The sequence below is a fragment of the Phaseolus vulgaris genome, chromosome 2 (genome assembly GCF_000499845.2).
Source record: "Phaseolus vulgaris cultivar G19833 chromosome 2, P. vulgaris v2.0, whole genome shotgun sequence".
NCBI lineage: Eukaryota > Viridiplantae > Streptophyta > Magnoliopsida > Fabales > Fabaceae > Phaseolus > Phaseolus vulgaris.
In genome coordinates this window covers 30092663-30116869 of record NC_023758.2, presented here as the reverse complement: position 1 = coordinate 30116869, position 24207 = coordinate 30092663, and the positions used below count along the sequence as shown (strand labels likewise).

Sequence of the window (24207 nt, the reverse complement as noted above, 5' to 3'; positions counted from 1 at the left end):
TTATCCATCAACTTCAGTTTGTAGGTAATTTACCTATGAACAGTATGTTTGTGGGTAACAAAAACAAGAATTAGCCACCCACTTCAATTTGTAGGTAACTTACCTACGAACCGTGTGTCCGTGAATAACAAAAACAGGAATTATTTATATATATGAATAATTATAAAATCACAACTAATATTCACAAATAGTAATAATAAAATTATAATAATAATTAATAATGTTATTAATTTGAATAATAATATAAATGATATTAAATATATGAATAATATTTATATTAATAATTATATTAATAGTGATAATCATACTAATAAATATAATAATAACCATAACATGATAACAAAATTTATTTGGTGTAATGGTTAAAGTTTCTCTGGTCATCCAATTATCAATTATTATTTATGATATTAAATATATGAATAATATTAATAATATTTATATTAATAATTATATTAATATTGATAATCATACTAATAAATATAATAATAACCATAACATGATAACAAAATTTATTTAGTGTAATGATTAAAGTTTCTTTGGTCATCCAATGGACTTTGGTTCGAGTCCCACCCACTAATAACATATATAATAATTGTCAATGTCAATAATAATCCTAAAGATGAGCATAAATAATAATTGAAAAAAAAATAGATTCAAATAATAATTGAAAATTTAAAAGTAAAATATGTTAAATTATCTATGGATTTATCTACAAATTTTGACTGTTACCTACGGAATAGAAAATAATAAAAAAATATTTTGTAATTGAAAAGAAGAAATAGAAAAAAAAAACTAAGATAAATAATTTATTCAATCTAAAAATTATTAACATATTTTATTTTTATTATAATAAGAAAAAAAAAACTATGTTTTAAGTACAACAACTTTAAGTCTCTTAGTTTTATTTTGTTTGAAATTTATAAAACAAAAGAAAAAACCTAATTGCCTATTAACATTAATTTTTCTTTTAACAAACATAGGTTGAGAATTACTAAAGACCAAACTTACTTAATTATATTATTAATTATTATCGAATTTTAAATAAATCTAAGAGAATTAAAGTTGTTATAATAAAATTATAATTTTTCTTTTACTGTACTAAAAATAAAACATGTAAATACTTATTATATTAAACCAACTATTTATGCAAAAAATTACATAATTATTTTACAATAAAATTAAATATATTTGGTTCACACATATATAGTTTTGGGATTCTTTCCTCCCAAAATAAACCCATTTTGAAAAGTTACCCAAATAAACATATTTCAACTTTAATTTTCAAATTGGACTTATTTTATTTACTATTCACATTTAGAATTCGACTTCCCAATAACCGGAATTTCAATGTGAAATACTTTCACTCCTTGTTTCTCAATTTTCAAAAATAAATTAAAAATAGGACACAATTCAAATCCCCGAAATAAAATTTGAGCCAATTTTCTAGTGCAACCAAATTTTCAATGTATCCACTCCCGTGCTGCTGAAAACCGATTCTCAATAAGCCAAATTCTAAACCGGTTTTTTCAAACAAAAAAAAATGAAAATTGAGAAAAAATAGGAAAAGAAAAAGTGGTGTACTATTCACTCTTCAAAATTTGACTCATGTCAAGAATACATGAGTCTAGTTTGGAAATTAAAGTAAAATAGATTTGTTTGGGTCATTTTTTCTAAATAAGTATATTTTTGGAAAAAAAAAAGTTTTGTAAGATGAAATTAAGAACTAATCTTCTTATCACTTCTCTTTATTTGTGGGCATTTCTTCAATATCAAACAACACACAAATGCTAAGTTCCTACACTTGTGTGTGCCCATACACACACTTTAAATAAGTAAATTGATTTTTTAAAGAATAAAATGACAAAGTTGGATAAAAGAGAAGAATCAAGAGAATAATTTTGTTTTTGTTCCGATTACGGGACTGCATGCTTTTTGAATATTTTTATTTATTAAAAGACATATTTTTATTTTTTAAAAGACATTTTTATTTTATGTGACCAATCCCTATGAAAGATGGAGGAACCATCAGCTTTTGGAAAAGAAAATAAAGGAAAAGTAAAGTTAACTTTTAGGGAAAATTCTTATCTTTATACAGAATAATGTAATCCTGGATGCATGCAAAAAATTTATTTCTAGTTGCTCCTTTTTAAAAGATTATAAAAGCGACTTTTAATATTATTATTTCCAATCCCATTCGCTAAAAAAACAAGAAAAATTCTGAGTTGTTTGAATTTGTTCATCATTAGTTATTTTTTTATATTAGAAACGTACTCAAAGTAAGAACAAATACAATAAAAAATAAAATATAATAATGATAATAATAATATACTACTGCACCTCTAATACAAATCATCCTTTCCGTGGAAAAGCATAATCACGAGCATTAAATTAGATATTAAATATTTATCCTTTTTATTTTTAAATTAATAAATTTTAAGTTTAACTCAATCTTATATAAGGTGAGGTTTGCACTTACTTATATACTATCAAATGATCTATTCTCTCATGTGGGATTTTCAACACACTCTCTTATACTGAGAGTGGCAATATATTTATGAGTAGTCCGATAACGGGTAACCTGATAAGTCCACCAAACACTCGTTATGATAGACTTTAAACAACTTAATATCATATTATAAAATAGAACAGAGATTAACAAAAGATAAAAAAGAAAGACAAAAATTTTGAGAATGAATATCCCTTCTATTGAAATCAAAACAAATAATCTGCATATATACAAGAAGTACACTCATTCTAGGTCTAACTAAAGAGATAATGAAAAACAAATAGTAAACAATAAATACTAGAATCAGAATAGACAAAAACAAAATAAAAATTATACACCTCTATAAAAAATTAATAATTATAAATAATATAAATAATATTAGCATTTTTCTATAAATTGATATTTATACTTTCAATATAAATTTAATATAATTTTAAAATTGTTACTACAGTACACAAGGGTCATTCTCCCTCACACCGTGGATAGGTGGTCCTGGAGCTTGTTCCTTTTACATCACATCTCCTGTATTTTTTTAGCAATTTAAATTTTTCAATATTTTTTAGTTAGATAGCCCCATTTAATTGACCAACATTTAGTGTATTTGGGTTAGAAACTTTCAAACTTGTCACGGTGTGAATTAGGGTGAGATTATCCAATTTTAAATCAACTTATAGTTTGTTTCACTTTCACATCCCTACTCGCTAATAATATAACATTTTATTACATTCCTGATGAATTTTATGTACTATGTAAGTTGATTACCCATCAATAATTTTTAAACCAAGAAAGTGATGATGAGTGAACTTTGTTAACTAATTTAAATTTGTGATGAAATGGAGAGGATTGTCACGGATTGAATGATAAATATATGAAGAAAATAGACAAAAAAAAATTATAATAATAATAATAATTAATAATTAAAGTATAAAAATAATATTAATAAATAAATAATTTTTTTTGACTAATTTGTCTTCAATCAAATAATATTTTTTCACTCATTATTTACATGTTTCTCTCACTTTTTCTTTTTTTTTTATATTTCATTTTGTTCGACCAAAAGAAGCATAAAGGAGAACCGAGCACATACACGATGATAATGGAAGACTGAAATGTTAAAAGTAAACTTGAAGAATTGAAATGTAAAATAATCATTAAAAGCTTATACTTTTGTTTTATAAAATTACGTTAAAAAAATTCGGTCTCTCCGATTTAAATATATTTTAGTTTCTTAATTTAAAAAATAATTTACTTTTAACTTTTATCATAAACTAAAATTGTACCTATGTGGGGGAAAATGGACCCAGGTAACACAATTTGGTGACATGTTGGTGCCTCTTGACGATCCTCTGTGTAACTTTGAGCTTCCTTCCTTTGTTGTTGGACTCAGACGGTCGGAGGGGTATATGCGATTACACTCTGACGCTCAAGTCAATGCTAAGATTTTAGGTGTATACTAGCAGAATGTAAAACATACCTTACACCTCAACAAAGGGTTCAATTTATAGTGCTAGTTATGGACTTTCTTGCATGAGGGATAAATATCAGTTATCAATTGACACATCGTGATCTCTGATTAATAGGGAGGTATGTTGTTTAAGGAATGTTTATAACCTCCTTCAGTTAATTAGTATTTGATTGATTTCGCAAAGATGTTCCCGCATATTCCGAATATGGTTACAGCGCACTAAATGCTCTTGTAATTGGTGATTCTTATTCAATGCGCGATTTTGGAGTGTTCTGTGACTTAGTGGGCCGGTTGTTGTGTCCAAGACAGACTCGTCTGATGCCGACCGGTACCAAAATAATCATAAAATGATAATTAATGGCGGATTATTTAAAAAAAGTCCCTTTTTTATTTTTTATTTCAAAGATAAAAGAATTATGTAAAATTACAAAAATATAAATATACTTAAGTACAAGTAAACTTTAAAAAAGTCAAATTTTCCCTTTATCTCCCAATCTTCTAACTACATCTCCATATTAACTGTAAAAAGAGTCAATTTAAATATTTTTTAAAATTTTAAATAATTCTAAATGAAATATAATCCCACATTTTTAAAAACCTCATATCTCTCTCTTCCACCAGCAAAATTTCCATTCTTATTCCATCGCAACGTTTGAGGGAAGAGTCCATCATTTGACATATTTTAATTACTTCATAAAATAAATCAACACTTACTTGAGGGTTTAGGTCTTTTGTAGTTAAAGTTTTTCCTCAAGCAACATCGCATAAGTTCTATCAAGAAAAATAATTATTGTTGCACTTGCAATGGTTCTATGGAGTGAACTCTTATTGCAACTTGAAGTAAATTGTGAATCCTCATAACCTTAATCAGAAAAATATTGTAGGAATTAAAAAAAATATGGAGGTGCAAGAGGAAGGTATGGAGGTTTAGAGTTTAGGGTTTAAGATTTATATATCCAAGATGAACATGATATGTTTTAACGAGATCACAATGCAAGTTGGTCCACTAGCCCACAAGAAAAATGTGAAGAGAATTGAGTATTATTTTGTCATTTACTTAGATCGTTTGTCCTACAAAATTTGTAGTCCACACCTGTCAATAATAGGACAAGGTGGATTGAGAACAACAATAATGTTTTTGAAGTCAAGACACAATGATAATTAAATACTATAGTTTTTCAGCTTAGAAAATAATATTTACTTTTATGTTATATTGTTCATGAAATATTAAACATTGACATATTTATTTGAATTAGATGTTAATTTTATGTTTATTTAGCTTGATTAAATTTTATTGTCAATGATAGATTCATAGAATAGAATGCAAGAAAAATATGAAACATTAAAATAAAATTATTCTCGAGACATTCACATATAGGTATTTTGTGAAGATTTTGTTTATGTAGATTGGATCGCGAATGACCTACCAAAACTAATCTACAATTTTTATGTAAGACGGACTAATTCAACCTACTTTTTACTAACTAAGTTTGAAATGAGTCAAAATAGAGCGGACAAACCATCATTAATTTTCAAATATTTTAATTAAACTAAATTATAATAAATTTAAGTGTAAGTAAACTTTAGAATTAAATATAATCAAAATAATAATAACAAGTAAAAAATAAATAAAGATCATGCATATTTACTAACACAAACCAATAATATATATTAAGATCCTATAAAATTCTTTTTTTACAAACTTTTTCTAGGATTTTTTTTTCTCTTAACTCAAATAACCTAACTTTTCTTAAACTTTGTTATCCATTGTTTTCAAAAGTATTCCTTTTATTTTAAATTTTTCCTTGTTTTCTAAGTACAGTGGGAAGTGTTTGTTTTATTAGCCTTTTTTAAAAGTTGTATTTTCATTATTTTAGTAAAATAGTTAAAAATAGAAAAAGAAAACAGAGAACATGAAAACATCTTACTTTTTTTAATAATATTTTCCAAAATAATTTTTAATTTAAAAAAAAGGTTCTCCTTGATATTTACCTGTGACAAAGACGTGGATCTAATCCTGTAATGAAGTGAGTGAGGGGTTAGCAGTTTAACCAATTGCTAACCAGATCCACCTTGCTTGCAATAATACAAATTCTTGTTGGAGGCATCTATCTCCTACTACGTGCTTCTCACTTTCACATAATAAATATAATAATATTATTATATTTAGGAACTTTCACATAAAAAAATATTATACTACTATTATATTTAGGAAAAAGGTCGCATAACATGTCAATTTCCTGCGGAATTGACAGGGCATTAAACAAATCTCCACAACACTGAAAGGAAAAGACGAGGAAACCCACGTTCTTTACAAAACAACCTAGAACCTTCTTTCATCATCAACACGCTCACATGGAAAAGATGACGCCATTCTAATTTTAAGGAAAAAAAAAGCTTTTTTTAACATAAAAGTAGGTAAAGGTTTTATGATTTATCGCAGCATCTCATAAAATGTCGAATTAGCAAAAGTGGAATGATTTCCATAAAAAAAGTTAATTCCCTGTGAAGAATATAAGCAAATCTTGTTTTTCCAAAAGATTATTTGTTAATATTTAAACGCTTGAATCTAAAATATTTTTCTTGAATCGATAATGTAAAATGGTAAATGTAGATTGCATTAGTGAGATTTGAGTGTGAAACTTCATTAAGAAATAAGAGTGTAATAATAATAATAATAATAATAATATCAAGTTATGGAGTAATGACATAATGCAAAGGAATAAAAAATTGTAAATGAGAGGACAAAATTTGGTTGGTCTTGGATGTGTGGTCTGAATGAAAAGCAGAAAAAGATGCTTTGAATTTAAAAGACGTGGCAGTATATCTATGGTCGAATTAAAGCAGTAATTTGAAAAAGGAGGAAAGTGGAGTATAATGTGTAGAAGTCGGAATAATTATGCATATATTCCAGAATGAGAAGAAGTTAGAGGTGGTGGCTCTGAAAAACGAGGGTTTTGCACATTAACAAGGAACAAGATTGTAAGTAAAAAGAATGACAAACTGTTTTATTCTTTCAATTATTAGATGTACAATGAAATCATCAAGGTCATCTACGTACACGTGTGAACACCAGAACAATGAATCACAAAATAATCATCATAATCATGAATACCATCACCATCATCATCATCATCATCATCATCATCAACACCCAACCCTCCCAGATATCGAATCAACAAACACATCAACCACGAACGAACAAAACTAACACATAAAACCCCAAAGAGAGAAAAAGAAAACCGCTACTCAACAAGACCAGAGGATAAAATAAATGAAACAGATCCCGTCCGTCCGTCCGTCGCTGTAAAACAAGATCAAGGGCCCAAGAGCCTCCACGTGGACGAATCCCAACCGTCAGGTCTGTCTTCAAGCCAAGACCATGGCTACGAAGGTTCCCGCGAGCGCAGACCCGGCAACGAAGGCCTTGCCAACGGAGAATGCGGAGGAGGGTGAGGGTGGTGGTTCGCTGACTGAGGGTGAAGGTGCAGATGAGGGGGCCGGTGGTGCTGGGGGAGATGTAGGAGAGCCTGGTGACTCAGCTGAGGGAGATGCAGCAGATGAAGGAGAAGAAGCTGGAGCAGGAGTGGGAGCAGTTGGTGTGGGTGCGGGTGTGGGTGCAGGTGGTGGTGAAGATGGTGGTGGAGTTGCGGGTGCAGTGGGTGCAGGTACTGGTGCTGCTGCGGGCGGTGGTGGTGGGGTGGTTGTGGGAGGCTGCGTGGGTGCGCCACCTGGGGCTTGTGCTATGCAAGAAGTAGCCAGAAGCCCCAAGATGAGAAACAATTGTACTGCAGAAGAACCCATGTTCTGAGTAGAGAGAAGAGAAACAGAAAAACGGAAGCTTGTGTTAGAGAGAGAGAGAGAGAGAGTTGAGCAGTGGAAGATGATAAGGGAACAGAATATATAAAAAGAGGTAAGATATGAACCGTTGAAGGAGTGGCGATTAATGCATCAATAATGCTCAAAGATTCCTCCAACTCCAATGTCCTAATTTAATTTCCTTCTATATGCTCACACACAATTTTTTTTATCTCATTATTTTCCCAACCTTACTATATATATTAATATTTTTATATGTTGTGATGTGCATCTACTCCTTCTATGCTGCCTGTCCCCATTCCTCATCTTCCCTAATACCCTGGACTAGGTCAGGCCGGTGTGATGTGAGTAATAATAATGGGTCAACACTTAACTCTCCATTCCCACTTTTTTATTCTTTATTCTTTTTTTTTATTTTATCTTCATTTCAACTTTCTTCCGCCTCTACTACAATTTTTCCTCTCTTTCTGTAAATGTGCAAAATATTAGCTGGCATATGTGGATCTTCTGCCCAATTGATTTTTGTTAATGTGTGTTCCTTCTTTGCCTTTTTCTCCATTATGCTTGCTCAATATTACCTCCACACCCTTTTGCGTCAGGACACGTGTCAGTTATGTGGGTCAGTGAGCAGTCGCTGTCATCCGCCACCCCTCTGTACGGCGTTTTTTCCACCCATCTTCCTATTCTCATATGCTTCCCACTCTCTCTCCTCTCCCCGTTAAATTTATTTTCACTCTAGCCCTCTGTTTGTTCTAACAACAAAAAATAATACAATTTAAAATTCCATTAATGAAAACAAAATGTGTACTATGAAAATAATGAAAAAAAATCCATTTTTATTATTATTTTTTACTTTTTCTTTCCTCGGAAAGACCATAACTTTTCAACAACTCATAAAGTCGTTTAACGATATTACTAGAGTGCCCTTGTGTTTTGACCGTTGATCTAGAACTCACACGTGTGTCCTTTATAGCCCGTTGATGGGTTCCGTCTGGTAGTAAAACGCGGGGTGCTTTACCCGCGTTGATGCCACTCGTGTCTCGTCCTTTGTCCGCCAGTTGAAAAGGTGCACTTTTTATTTTTGGTTTGACCCTTTCTCCATTCGTAATGGTAACATCATTAAATTCGGTAATTTTGCATTAATGATTGAGAAAGCAGATACATGACCCTTTCTTTCATTATCGCTAATGTTTTATATGCAATACGTAGTTGATAATGGGGTAGATGGAAACAGAGAATAATATTAGGTAACCGTTGCAAATGGAGAACAACTACTCAACTCAAACGGAAATAAAATATCAAAAAGTATACGTATAATATTTGAAAAGAAAAAATACGGTATGCATGTTTATTGTGGCTGTAGTGGTAGAAGATGATGATGATGATGATGATGAAGGAAGAGAGTGAGGTTTGCGCAGCTGGAACCAGAGGGACCTTGCTACATTACAATACACGTGGCAGAAAATGAAAAAGACGAGCATGTGAGAAAGTGTGGAAATCCAGTGTATCCCGTTGTCATTTTTTGGGACTGAGGAGCAAAGTCTTCACTACTGTTTCTGTGTCTATTTTTTTAAATTATATTTTAATGATGAAGTAGGAGCTGGCAAAAGCTGGCAATTATTAACGTCTAAATAATACCAGTAGGTTTGGACTTATGCAATTCTTTCTGTTTGTCGGATTTGCTTGTAAAATATGTGCAAAACAAAACAAGAAAGAGGGGTTTCGCATTTCCACAGACAACCACAACTATCTTATCATGCTTTCATCGCATTTTTCCAACCTACTTTGTTTATTCACCAAATTAACTATATATTTCTACTCTTTTCAATATCATTGTAATTTAAGAACTCAATTGAATTTTATTTATGTGCAATTTTCTCTTATTTTTTTTCTTTATTAACATACCCCATTTTCATTTCCTGGAATTATTGTCTTCGATTTATGAGAAGATGAAATGGAGTATGTTGGTTCGTGCTGAATTGACCTAAGTGACAACCAAGCATGGAAGAAAACAAAAAATTATACATATGATCGGTTTTTATTTTCCTCAAATGCATTGTACCGGAATATATGAGGTGTCGATATCACACTCGATATCCCAACATCTCACCACTGAATGATGCAAGTATCTCTAAAGTGAAATTAAGGGTGTAATAATATAATTAATAAGTAGAGTAAAGTAAACAATATATAAATTATGATTAAGCGCATCTAAGTCTATTTGGATCTCAATTAATCATTTCTATAGATGAGGTATAATAGTATATGTGAACTTTTGCATCAACCTCAATGGTATGGATTTCAGTCAAAATTTAAGATACATCCTATAATTAATTACTTCATGATCTTATTAGTCTCATTGGATTATGTTGGAATTTGAGAACTGTGAGATCATAAGTCGATTCCAATAATAGATGAAAACGGTTATGATATTGATCTATTTATTAAAATAATGAAATTTTTTTTTATTTTTTTTATTGAAAGTGACAAACATTAACTGAATATGCGAGATTGTAATTAATCTAAGAATGTATCTAAGAATGAGACAAATACTATAATAGAGAAATAATTATTAAATAAAAGAGGAAGATGATGGTATGAGACAGAACTACAATTTAGTTGGAAATAACTATTTTTGACTAAACTAAATCTTTAGTTGGAAGACATTCTTCTTAACTAGAAGAATACCGTTATAAATAGGTGAATTGAAAATAATAAATATATAACTTTTTATTATATGTTTTTTCTTCAAACTAAGTATTAATTAATGAATTCTTAACTTTTTTTACTTTATATTCTTTATTCGGAGGAAGTACTAACTTGACCTTGAAATATTATTGTAAACATTCATATAAAAATTTAGAAATCAATGACTGAATATACAAAACCTAGAACAAGACGTTGTTGGGTTCATTATAGCACATTGTATTGTACTCCATTATTTAATGAATGGATTGTATGATCAATTGTAGGCTATTTTTTCCCATAACCATACATTTATTTTGGATAGAAATATGTTTTGGTTAAAGTCTGGGTTCTTCCTTTAAATTTAGAAAGCATCTACAAAATAAAATAAATAACTGGAAATAATACAATTATATATACTACTAAATACGGTTTTGAAGATGCTTTTTATTAAAATTAACGAAGTTTAAACTATAGTTATTTTTAGATTTGTTTTCTTTCTTTCAACACGCAAAAGTATTAAAATATTAACATTATTTTCCCTTACACTATATTTTTATTATTAAAATCTTAACTCAATACTAAAGTCATATTTAACCACCGATACTCGATATAAATAAAAGTTAATGGTGAAGATCTCAAAATATGTATTATTCATTTATTACTTAATTTTTATATTATTTGACTTGAATGTGATGGTGTTTTCTATAGGATACACTTAAGATAGTACATTTCAAGTTCATAATAAATGACGTCACACATATAAGAGTCTACATTGATATGGAAGTAGGAGATAACCATATCTAAAGTGACTTGTTATTTATAAATAAATCTTATGAAGAAGTATTTCTACTAAAAAAATATAATGTTATTTAAAATACTTGCCTATTTCAATAGATACACGTGGATCCTTCTTTTAAGAAAATAATATTATTTAAAAATTATTCTTTAAAACATAAAATAAAATAAGATAAAATATTGATATTAATGTATAATTATAATAAAAATGTTTCATAAGCTATTATTAGAAAAAAATTAATCATTCTAAAAAAATTCTTCACAATATAACTTTAAATAAAATTAATCTTTTGAAGATAATTTTAGCTCCACAAGTCTAAATAAAAACTATACATTTATAAAATTAAGTTATAAATAATTCATCAATTTTTAATGTTTTCTCGTTAATAATTTTACTCAATTGCTTAATTAAAAAATATATTCAAATAAAAATAATTAATAATGGACAGTGAACATTCGCTAACTAAATAGCATGATATCCATATTCACTCTTTTAACAAATAAATAATTAAAATATTTATACTTTTTGCAGACTTTAGTTATAAATATTTACAAGTTCAGATTTTCTTATCATATACTTCACAGTTTCACAATTTTTTAAACATATTTATTTAGCTTTTTTAATTAACTAAACAAATGTACTCCTCCCATTTCTTTCTTTTCTATCTTTTCCCGTACATCAAATTGAGACTTATATCAATATAGTGGAATTACACAATAAAGTAATATAGTTAGATGATATAATTGTCTATCAAACAAAATTAACTCTAAACAACATGTTTTTTAATCATGATGAGTTACTATTAACTTCAATAAAAACTATATATTCAATATGAGAAGAACATCATTTTTAAGAAGTTTGGATTAATAGATTATGTTGTGGTTTTTAGTATGATTAATCTGTTTTGAGTATAATATCATTATAGACTTAATGCAAGATGAAAGTTTGATAATGATGATTTTGTATAAGGTTAATATATCTCTAAAATATATATCTTTATTAATTTCATTCTTATAGCTAATAAAAAACAATTGTTAAGTTCAATTAATTTTTTTGACATATTATTCCGTATGAGTTTATTCCACAAAAACTTCAATAATTTTTAGTTCCTTACTTTACTAATAATACCATATAATTTATTATTTTTCGTTAATATTTTAATACCAAAATATTTTTGTTTATGTCATTCTTTCATTGTAATAGATATCATGATAATATTTTTACTATATAAAGTGTGATGTAAAATTTTAAGGGCATTTAACAATCTATCATTATAGTCCATGTATAAAATGGTGGAATAAATTTATTAGTTAAAATTTTGAGAATAAATTTATTAATATATACCGATAATTGTGATAATATAACATTTTCCGTGTACCAAACAATAATATGATGTTTGTCTTTAGCTATAATACATTCTACATTATTTGCTCAAATATTCACTATTAAATATTTTTGGAAACAATGGCTATAATAAATGGGTTTAACTTTTTGTTCACTTATTCAAAATATCAATTTGAATTTAAAGATTCTCTATAAGTTCCACTTTTTGTCCCTATAGATTCTTTGTTGTCAAATGAAATTTGTGTGACTCGTCATAGGCTATTGGAGTAGGGTGTATTCAATTCAATAAAAGTCCACTAAAATATAAATGATTGTACTAGATAAAAACCACTAAGAAAAGTTTTTGCAATGTTTTACAACAACTTTATAATCTAAAATATAAACAAAATTTATAAGAGGAAAACATAATAGTTACAAAAGCAAATAAATCTTAATAGTCAACAACAATTTCGATTTTAAATCAATACCAAATTACTAATGACAAAAAAAATATTAATTAGGTATTGAAATACCACACTCAACTCAATGAAATACATTTTGTGTCCTATGAGTCATAATCGATGCTAAATTTCTTACATATGAATCTCATTTGTTCATTGAAAGTACTAAAAATTAAATGGCAAATGATTAAACATATTATCTCACTCATTAATGATGTGTACAGGCCATAAAAATCCACATCATTTATAAAATATATGTAATCACATTAAAAAAATTGATCTTATAGTAAAAAATGATAATTGTATTTAAAAGTAAATTTTCAATCATTATCATATCACTTGACTTTTTTTTACTGTGTTTAAACATTACTATTAGAATAATTTCAATCCTTCCATCATCATCAAGTGTTTCCGAAAAAAATATCTTTTTAAAATATCATATTAGTATTAAATTTTTTTATAGATGATTAAATGTAATTACTATATTTTTTATTTTTTATTTACAATTTGTATATTACTGTATCGTTCAGTCAAGATCGGGGTAGAACCCGATAATGTGGATCGGGTGTTTTCGGTCCAATGGATCGGACTCAATAGACGTTTTCGGGTCAGTCGGATCGAGTCCAACAAATCGAATCGTGTAACTAAAAGTTCAAAGGAAGTGTCTGATTACAAACTCCTAAAAAAGGATCTACGAGTCCTATATAAGGGTCATGAGTCCCCAAACAAAGACAAGTATTATTCTATGCAATACATACTACATTGAAATATTTAATGTTCTCACTGATTTGATTGTCGAAGTCTTGTCAACGAGTGGAGCTCCCCTCATCACTTGGTGATCTTCAAGCACTCAAGGACTACAATACCGAAAGATTGTTCGGAGACTACCTTGAAGATGTGATTCCACATTGTTGGCAAGAACAATTACCACTCATCATGTTTAAAGAAAAGATAAAAGATTTTTAAAAATGTTTTCTAAAGAAAAGATAAAAGATTTTTAAAAATGTTTTCTAAAGAAAAGATAAAAGATTTTTAAAAATCTTTTCTAAATTGTTAATCTTATTCTCTGTTATAGAATTTTGAGATGAGATATTTAAATATTTAGTTGGTGGAAGTCTATTAAAACAACATACATGTCTTTCTTTTTTCATCCTATCACTTTTGAATGGACGTCATTCCTCCAAATTTTATGATTATTATTGCTTTAAAACCTCTTAAATTTTCAACTTGTACCATATACTTCTTTAAATCATCTATGAACCCATTTTCAATAATATAATTTAAATATTTGATGTGTCAGTTTAAATTTTTATCAATTACAAAGAAATACTTTGTATTATGCTTGAAAAGATAATTCTTACAATTGTTCTGCCTTTTCAACCACAATCCTCAAGTTTTTATCAATACAAAATTTAGTTCGTGGGTTTTTTTTATAATACAAGTAATGAGATCTTAATAATCATATCTCTCCTATTTAATAATTATAATAATCATACTTGTAAAATTGAATATTTTCACATTTTGTTCGAGATTTCAGATCGACTAGAAATAAAAACATTTCATATTATATAAGTGAGTGTAAATATTACCTTATGAATTGATTTTATAAAATTGAATTAAGCTTAAAATTCACTTCTTAATATGGTATTAGAGTCATTTACAGTTTATCCTAATGAGAGTTTGTTAGACTTATAAGGTCGGTTGCTATCTGACCACCTATAAATATATAGTTTCACACACGAATTGATAGATCTTGACGTGAAGGGAAATGTTGAAAATCCTACATCGACCAAAGATAAAAACATTTCATAATATATAAGTAAGTGCAAACCTTAACTTATGAGTCGATTTTTTAAAGTTGATTTATGTTTAAAGTTCAATTTTTAATACATTTAAATCATATATTATTGAGATTATACACACACTCTTTATCATTTTAAAATATCAATAATATACTAAATTACATTATTAAAAAGTACCAACTCTATCTATGAATATGATTCAACCATCAACTTGCAACATAAACCAACACCAATTTCCACTCAATTCCAAACTTGTTAAAAGCCCCTATATGCAATAAATATTTTTCATTAAAAAGATGTTACGATGTTCAAAACAATTTTTTTTTAAAAAAAATAGTAATTTGTAATCAACACTTTCTTAAAAACAATTTCTCAATAACAAAAACCATAGTTTTTTTTTGTTTTTTTATTTTTTATAAAATTTTCCATGTTAGACATCATTATGCAACTTGACATCTCAGCTAGGCTGACACCTCAAGTAACAACAATCATCTGCCATCACATGAAAAACATATTATTAAAAAAAAGAAAAAAAATACCAAAATATGGGAGGATTAGACCAAAACTCACATGTTAACAAAAACGATACATAGGTAGACTATACCTATTCATAAAGAATTCTAAGAACATACTAGATAGAAGTCTATTATACCAATAAAATGATTATCTATGAATGAACCCTAAATTAGTCAACTTATCAGCACATGCATTCCCCTCACGAAAATAAAAGTATCAATACGTAATTTAATAATCCCAAAACATAGTTTACTTATGAATAAATCACTCTTTATCAAACACGTCAAATTTTAATAATCCCAAAACACATCAATACGTACACACTAATAAACAAATGATCTTGATCTTCACTTAGCAACTGATATAACTAAATTAATTTTCCATATATGAAGATATAGTTTGTATCCCTCGATTCCTTCCAAAAGAAAAAAAAAAGAAAAAAAAAGTATTAAATATTTCTTTCGCTATCAACTTCATTATAGGTAAATACAATTACATAAAACATAAAACACTTTTAAGAAATGTCTTGCAATATTTTAATAATTGAGTATTAACTAACTGTGTTACTTAAAAGTTCTTCATTACTTGTATGCCATCAACTAACTAATCACGCAAACCTTATATCACAACAAGTAAACAACAATTAATAGCAAAACAGGTTAAAACAAGTGTAAAAGTTTAAGCATTCAAAACACAGGATAAAATATAAGAAAAATTAGAAGCAGAACAGAGGATGAAGCATTCAAACTAAAGGACAGAGTACAAGAAAAGTTAGACACAATTATTAACACTAATTTTTGCATAGAAAATTAAAAAATCAAACACACTATGGAAAAATATTAAGACACTGGAAAAAATTAGAATAAACTCCAATCATAACTTATGAGCAAAATTGAAATATAAAGTAAAATGAAATTTCAAATGAAGCACACCATCAAGAAAAATTGAAATAAAATGTTGTCAGAGAAGAATGACATGCTTTTTGTGTAAGATTAAAAGTTTGAAAAGTTATGTATAAAAAGAAGAAATATAAAGAAAAGTTGAAATCAAGTCAGTAAGGTTTAGACTAAGTCTAAGTTTAGCATAATATTAAGATAAACTTTGAATTGAAGAGAACATTCACATCAAATATGACTTTGATTAGTGGGTGAGATCTTCAACAATGACGGCAAATTGGCAAATTGAGAAAAGAGAAAGAAAAAAAAAACACTAAAAGAGTGGGATTTATCTATGGTTTTTATTTTGTTGTTGTAAGAAAAATGTATAAAATAAATAAAATATTTTCTTTAAAATAGTTATTATATCTATAATAATTGTATAACATTTAAATAGTTAAGGATTACACGTGTAAAGTAAAACATTTAAAATATTATGTTCTAAAGTTTTAGCTTTTGGATTTTTTTTAAAATAAATTAAACTATATTTGAGTAAGTAAAAAATGTATTAGTCATATATTCTTTTAAAATAAATTAGGTTTATCATAATAAATAATCTCTGAATAAATTTATATTATTCATTTACTTCACTTATTTCAAATATTTTAACTATTTGTAGGTAAAGTTATTTTTTTTTAATTTTACCAATATCATAAATATTTGTGTCTAAATGACATGGGTAGTAATAAATCTCTTGGGAGACAAGTATATTGATCTCTTTGGATAGCTTGGAAAACAAGTTATTTACTTTGAGAGCTACACATATCACGTGAATTCGCAACCACTGTTAGACTACTGAAATATTTTTAATACAATCTCTTTAGCTTGTTGATCAGATTAAAAATTTATGTATCCTTAATAGGAGTTCAACCTATGTGGATTAGAATAGATTACACATTGACACAAGTCTCTTTAAGTTGTTGACTCCAAACTAAAACCATATCCAATCACTTTTATTGAAATATATTAATTCTTAAAGGGATTAGTCTTTTGACTATCAAAATTTACATATTTAGGTTTCACATTCATAAAACCTCAAGAAAATTTACCACTTTTAGTAAATCATTCATTGATAACCATTCCTATAATATTTTGACTCCAAAATAACTTGAGGTGGTATATAAGTTTCTTATTAAATAATTATATTAATTATATTCTCATTTGTAGGAACTAATTGAAGGAAATAAGAGAAGGCAAAATGTTGTAGAAACTGATTGAAGGTAATTGCACAAGATTGCAAAACTGTTGAGCTGGTATCATATATTTTGATTTACTCAATAATATATATAATATATATAATAAAATTACAAATACTGGAAGTTATAAAATAGGAATACTAACTGACCATTAATGCAATAATAACGGTAAAATAGTTTAAGCATAATAAAATCAGAATTAATAATAATAAAATCAGAATTAATAACCAACATCCTCCCTTAATTCTGATTTGGAGCAACCTTCCTACCCAACAGATTTCTTAACTTGATGAAAGCATTGATCTTCAATGGCTTAGTGAAAATATTTGCAATCTGATCTTCTGATCTGTAGTATTCCAATTTGATCATGTTCTTCTTAACTTGGTCTCGCAGGAAGTGATATCGAATATCAATGTGACTACTTATTTGATGAAAAACTGGATTCTCTGCAAGATTAATTGCAGAGACATTGTCAACATAAATCTTAATTGGAATATCTGGATTAAAACAAATTTGAGTCATGATATTGTTTTTCTCAATCGCCATCAATTCTTCATTCATAGCCTTCTGCCATTTGGGGTGTTGAATGACATCTGCAAGTCTCATGGGTTCTGAATCTGCAAGAAAAACAAAGTGAACCAAATCTCCATTGTCATCAACTTCATCATCAAGATTTACTTCGCCAATCTTGAAGGTGTACAGGTTGTCGTTGCTGCCTTCTTGGTCGCTCCATCATAGTTGCAATTGGATTTGCAACTTCAGGTTGAATTGCAGCTTCTGGTTGAACTGCAGGTGCTTCAAGAGTGACTCCATCTTCCACATCATCGTTCAAAACGTAAATATATCGTTTTTTTTTAATCAATTTCAACTGTTGCATTCCATTGCCATTCCTCATCTTCGACAAATGTAACATCACAACTAACAATCACCTTCTTTGTCATTGGATTGTACAATTTGTATCCCCCATGCTTATATCCAATGAAAATGGTCTTCTCTGCCTTATCATCCAACTTCGATCTTGCTGCTTTGGGGACATGAGCATAAGTAATAGACCCAAATACCTTCAAGTGTTGCACATTGGGTTTGAATCCGCTCCATGCCTCAATCGGAGTTGTGTTAGGAACACTCCGAGTGGGTGATCTATTTATCAAATATACCGCACATGTTACGACCTCAGCCCAAAAATAATTTGGCATACCTTTCGCTTTATGCATGCTCCACGCCATGTCCATGATTGTTCTATTCTTTCTCTCGACAACTCCATTGTGTTAAGGTGTGTAGAGACATGTTATGTTATGTTGCAATCCAAGTTCTTCACAGTGCCTCTTGAACTCATTAGACTTGTACTCACCCCCTCCATCACTACGCATCATCTTAATTTGTCTGCCACTCTGTCTTTCAACAAATGCTTTAAATATGATATTTTAAAGCAGTGGAATACCTCATCCTTGCTTTTCAATAGATAACTCCAGGTTTTCCTTGAAAAATCATCAATAAAGGTTAAAAAATACTTATTACCTCCAACTGATGATATGTTCATTGAGCCACAAACATCTATATGAACAAGCTCCAAAGGAAATTTTGCACGCCAAGGCTCCTTAACAAATGGTATCCTGTGATTCTTTCCAAAAATGCAAGTCTCACACAATTGATCAGGGTGATAAATATGGGGTAAACTATTCACTAAATTTCGTTTGGAGAGATTTTCCAAACTCTGAAAATTTAAGTGCCCAAAGCGTAAATGCCATAACCACGATTCATTATTCACTATTGCATTCAAGCACTTGAAGTCACCCATATGAATATCTACTGGAAACATACGGTTTTTTGATAAAAAGGTTTTAAGAATCAAACTACATTTTTTATCAAAAATTGAGAATTTATTTTCAACTATGTACATCACATAACCCTTCTCAGCCAGTTGTCACATACTCAACAAATTACTTTTCATATCAGGTACATAGACAACATCATATATGTACCTGTGATCACCATTCTTCAATGTGATAAGAATTCGCCCTTTTCCAGTCACCGGAACGACCCTGCCATCACCGAATTTCACTTTTGTGCAAAATGAGTCATCCAAATATGCAAACAACTCCTTTTGACCACACATATGATTTGTGCAACCTGTATCCAAATACCAAGTCTGATTGTTTGGAGTTTCATTTGATGTGGCTGTCATTAGTTATGCATGATCCTCTTCATCTTGTACGTGATTACTGTCTTCTTGAGCACAATTGGCAGCATGATTATCACTTTTTGATCTGCACTCATTTGCTTAATGGTTGCGTTTATGACAGTTATAACACTCCACATTTGATTTATTATAAATGCCTCCTCATCCTCCGCGATCACGTTCTCCACGTCAAGAGTTATTTGAACTTGGAATGTGATTGAAACCAATGTTATTTTGCTCAGCGCCTCCATGATTCTAGCCACCACGACCTTTGCTGGAATAGCTACCACCATGTCCCCGTCCTCTGCCTCGTGAACTACCGTGTTTATGATAAGAGCTACCAATTGAGTCTTGTGCTTGTAAAGCCTGTTCAATTGGTTTTTCAATATTATTGTCATTCATTCGCTGCTCATGCGCTGGTAGGTAACCAGACAATAACCCTACTGTCATTTTTTAAATGTCATTGGCCTCTTCAATTGCGGCAACAACATGTTCAAATCTGGGAGTTAAAGACCTCAAAATCTTCTCCACCTTTGCCTGCTCCGAATGTGTTTCACCATTGCTTTTCATCTGATTTGTCAAGGCAAGAACTTTATTTATATAGACATCAATAATCTATGTGGTTTCCATCTGCAACAGTTCATATTGGCGTCTTAGGGTTTGAAGACGCACCCTATTGATCTTGTCATCACCCTTTATAATTGGTTGACAAAATGATTCAAGCATCACTTGCAGTTGTTGCTCCTTATATTTTCTCAAACGTCTTGTCATTCATCCCTATGGATGAGATACAAAGCCTTATTGTCATCATGATGCGCTACTCGTTGCGCCTCAATTGCATTAACAGCTAATGCAACCACTCCACCCTCAACGACATCCCATAACTCATGATAATAAATAATAAAAAAAACTCTCATTTGCACACACCACTGATTGTAATTTTTTCCATAGGACTAGTAATTGGGTAGAGTTCATGATAACAGACTAGCTCTTGATACCAATTGTAGGAAACTAATGGAAGGAAATAAGTAAACTAACCATTAATGAAACAATAACGGTATAACGGTGAAATCAGTATTAATAATAGAAATCATAATTAATAACCAACACCATTCAACTAATAAAAACACACGTAACTTACTACACAAATAAAATAAGTATAAATAATTTATAATAATAAACCTAAGTTCACAACTCACTTTTTAATCTAATAATAAACATAAGTTCACAATTCACTTTTCAGTCTAAGTCTCAGATTTATAACAATACCAAACAAGCATTTAAGTTAATTGTTAAGTTGTAGAAGAAACAAAATTGATATTTCCTTTCCAACACTATTAATCCTAGTAAATCAATATGAATATAAATAGGTCACGTGATATGATGCAATAGGAGAAATGAAATAGAAAACATAATTATTTATATTTTATCAAATAACTTCAACATTTATTTAATTTTCTAATTCTACTTTTTTTTTCGCTTTTTGGTTTCGCTTTCAATTCTTTTTCTTTTTGACGTGGACCAAATATATTTCATATCTATACTCAATAAAAAGCCAATGAAAGAACCATATGCGAAATTAGTGGACCTGTACACTTGCACGTATACTAGAAAAGTAAACACAAAGGCATTTTTGCCTTACTCCACAAGTAATGGAATGGCTGTATAGTTTGAAGTTTTCCAGTTAGGTTGCCAGTATAGTTTGACGTTTTCTAATTAGGTCACCAAAGCCGTTGAAAAGAACATACATGTGCTAATCGATACATTTCTCAATTAATCCTATTTCGCTTTAATTTTAAATGGTTACGTAAGTTTTATCAATCATGTTATAAAAACACACAAATAATATTTATTTTTTAATACAATCATAATTCCCTATTCTCAAATTTACATTTATATCTATAATAAATGTGATTTATGAATTAATATTTTGAAGTTTCCCTTAATTGAGTTATTAGTCACTCCAACACTCAAATTCAGTGGATGATGACCGAGAAAAATTTCTCATTCTAATATCCAAAGTTATCAAATTACAAGAAAAATGTCTATAGCATGAGTCAAAGATGGACTAAAATTGAAAAAGAAGTCGTTACATTATAATTAATGTGGACATATAGTGTTCCATACACCGTGAACGGATTGAAAATGACTTTTTTATTTACGTCAACCTATAACAATCATAAGTCCTCTCTAAGTGGAAACTAATAATGTAGATTGGACTCTCGTTAATAGAGTGGGCTTAACAACGTAAAAGAGTTGTTTATTGGAAATTGGAAAACTTTAACTCTAAATTAGAGAGAGGATCAAGACCTTGCTTACTCTAACCTAGAGAGGTCGCAACCTTAACATACTCTAACTTAAAGAGGATTAAGTCCTAATTAATATTAAAATATAAACAAATAGCGAGAGTCAAATCATAGTTTAAATAAATATAAAAAAGATTTCAAGATGGTTTCAACCTTACTAAATTCACACATAGTAGAAGTAAAATAAAATAGTTGCAAAATCACAACGTATTCTAGAATTAGCAAATTTCATCATCTTTATAGTTTAGATTTCACCCATACAAATTAAATTTTCAATGAAAAAAAAAAGGTACAACTATGCACCAGCCCATGATAACAAAAAAATCTAGTCACCAACAAATTCACCCACACACCGTGTAGCAATAGACACCTTGACCAAAGAACCACCAAGAACATCAACAGCAATGAAAAACTTCATCAAAGAACAACCAATAAAAAAATCAAATGAAGTAGCATATGAAGTGGAGTAGTATGATATAAACTTTTCTTTCCCACCCTAAATTTGTAGAGTCAACAACAAACAACATTCTGTAGTTACTAATTTTGGATTCGTAGGAAGCAAATCAAAACCCTGACTTGTTTGCATTGGAACGCACGAAGAGTTAAGTGAATGGGTCCTTGGGAAGCATGACGACGGTGAGAAAGACAAAACTTGTTCCAAACTCATTTAATGGCATAGTGAAAGAGATTGTGAATTAACATGGTCAAAGGAGAGGTGAGCCTCGGGTTTCGTTGATAATATTAAGTAACTTTTAGTTTTAAAAAAATCATTTCAACGAAATCAATCGATATTGTAATCGTTTACTGTTTTGATCTTAATTACAAGAAATATTATTTGAGGTTGATGTTGGAATCTACATCGACTAGAGATTAGAGTCTTTCATCGTATATAAGTGGGTGCAATCCTCAACCCTATAAACCAGTTTTATGGGATTAAACCAGTTTTATGGGATTGAGTTAAGCTTAAAATCCACTTTATAATAGATCGATCTTTTATAATGATTTTTTTTAAAACATTTCTTTATGGATTGGAGAAAAAAAATATAAATTCTCATTCACCTTAATTTCTTGATTATATTGGTAGTACTAGAATATTTATATTATTTTATTACCTGTAATCCCTCTCTTATATATATATTTGGAAAATAATTTATTTATTTTATATGATTTAGAAGGTCAATTAGTTATTATTTTTCAATTCTGTCATTTCTTTTAAGATATTAAATTTTGAAAATAAATATAATCCATCAATATCACGAAATTATTCTTCAAATATTTTTCATATTTTCTTATATTTTGAATTCTTAAATCAACTTTGGAGTTAATTGTTTTCTTTGAATGTATAGAAAGTCATAAAATCTAAATGATTTTTTAGGAGATTTTAGAATTTCATTATCAACACATCTACCATGTTTTTCACATAACTTATATTATCAACAGATCTACCATGTTTTTCACATAACTTATACTCTGTATCTATTTCAAAAGCAATTTCTTTAGCAGAAGACAATGCATTTTCAAATTCATTTTTCCTATAATTTACAGAAATAAAATAAACGAATACCTTTTAATTTATCAATAGTCTCGTTATTTGATTGTAATTTTTTACTAGATTAATTAATTGCAAATAACATATCATAAAAAATAATTATTCTTAATGAAAATTAAAAATTTCCAAGTTCATAAATTTCTGAATAATTAGTTGTATTTTTTATTTATTTTAGAGCTCGTAAAGTTTTCAAGAAAATGAACTTGATCGTAGTATTTTTTTTTTAATTTTTTTTTTATCCTTTGATAAATATTTAAATTTAATTTTGTTATTCCGAAGCTTTTTCTTGAACCTGCAATTTTTTTTTGAGATTTATAAAATAGTGAAGTACAAAAATAAACTTATTTTGAGATCGATATTCCAATTGAGGAACATGCTAACTTGAAGTATTTTTCTATTCTTTGATAAATATTTATATTTAATTTCCATATTCCAAAGCTTTTTCTTGAACCTGCAAAATTTGTTTTGAGATTTATAAAACAATAACATACAAAATAACCTTATTTTGAGATCAATATTATGCTAACACAATACTCTAACAAGACAGTTTTCTAATTTTTCCTTTTTACGATTTTACCTTGTACGAACATACCGAAAAGGAACAAATCAAATGCCAACACATACACTAAACTAGCCCCTCTATTGCTCCAAATGGAATGACACAAT

At 28.8% G+C, this 24207-nt stretch overlaps 1 protein-coding gene across 1 annotated transcript; it reads right to left on the bottom strand.

The window, feature by feature from the left end:
• Positions 1–6958: 6958 nt before the first annotated feature.
• On the bottom strand, positions 6959–8971 carry LOC137811336 (classical arabinogalactan protein 4-like). Its single transcript, XM_068613027.1, has one exon. It carries the CDS (start codon positions 7773–7775, stop codon positions 7341–7343), a length of 435 nt encoding a protein of 144 aa, XP_068469128.1. The 5' UTR covers positions 7776–8971; the 3' UTR covers positions 6959–7340.
• Positions 8972–24207: the final 15236 nt, after the last annotated feature.

Excerpts from the sequence above, each read along its gene's own strand:
- LOC137811336 (XM_068613027.1), bottom strand. The coding sequence starts at position 7,775 with ATGGGTTCTTCTGCAGTACAATTGTTTCTCATCTTGGGGCTTCTGGCT.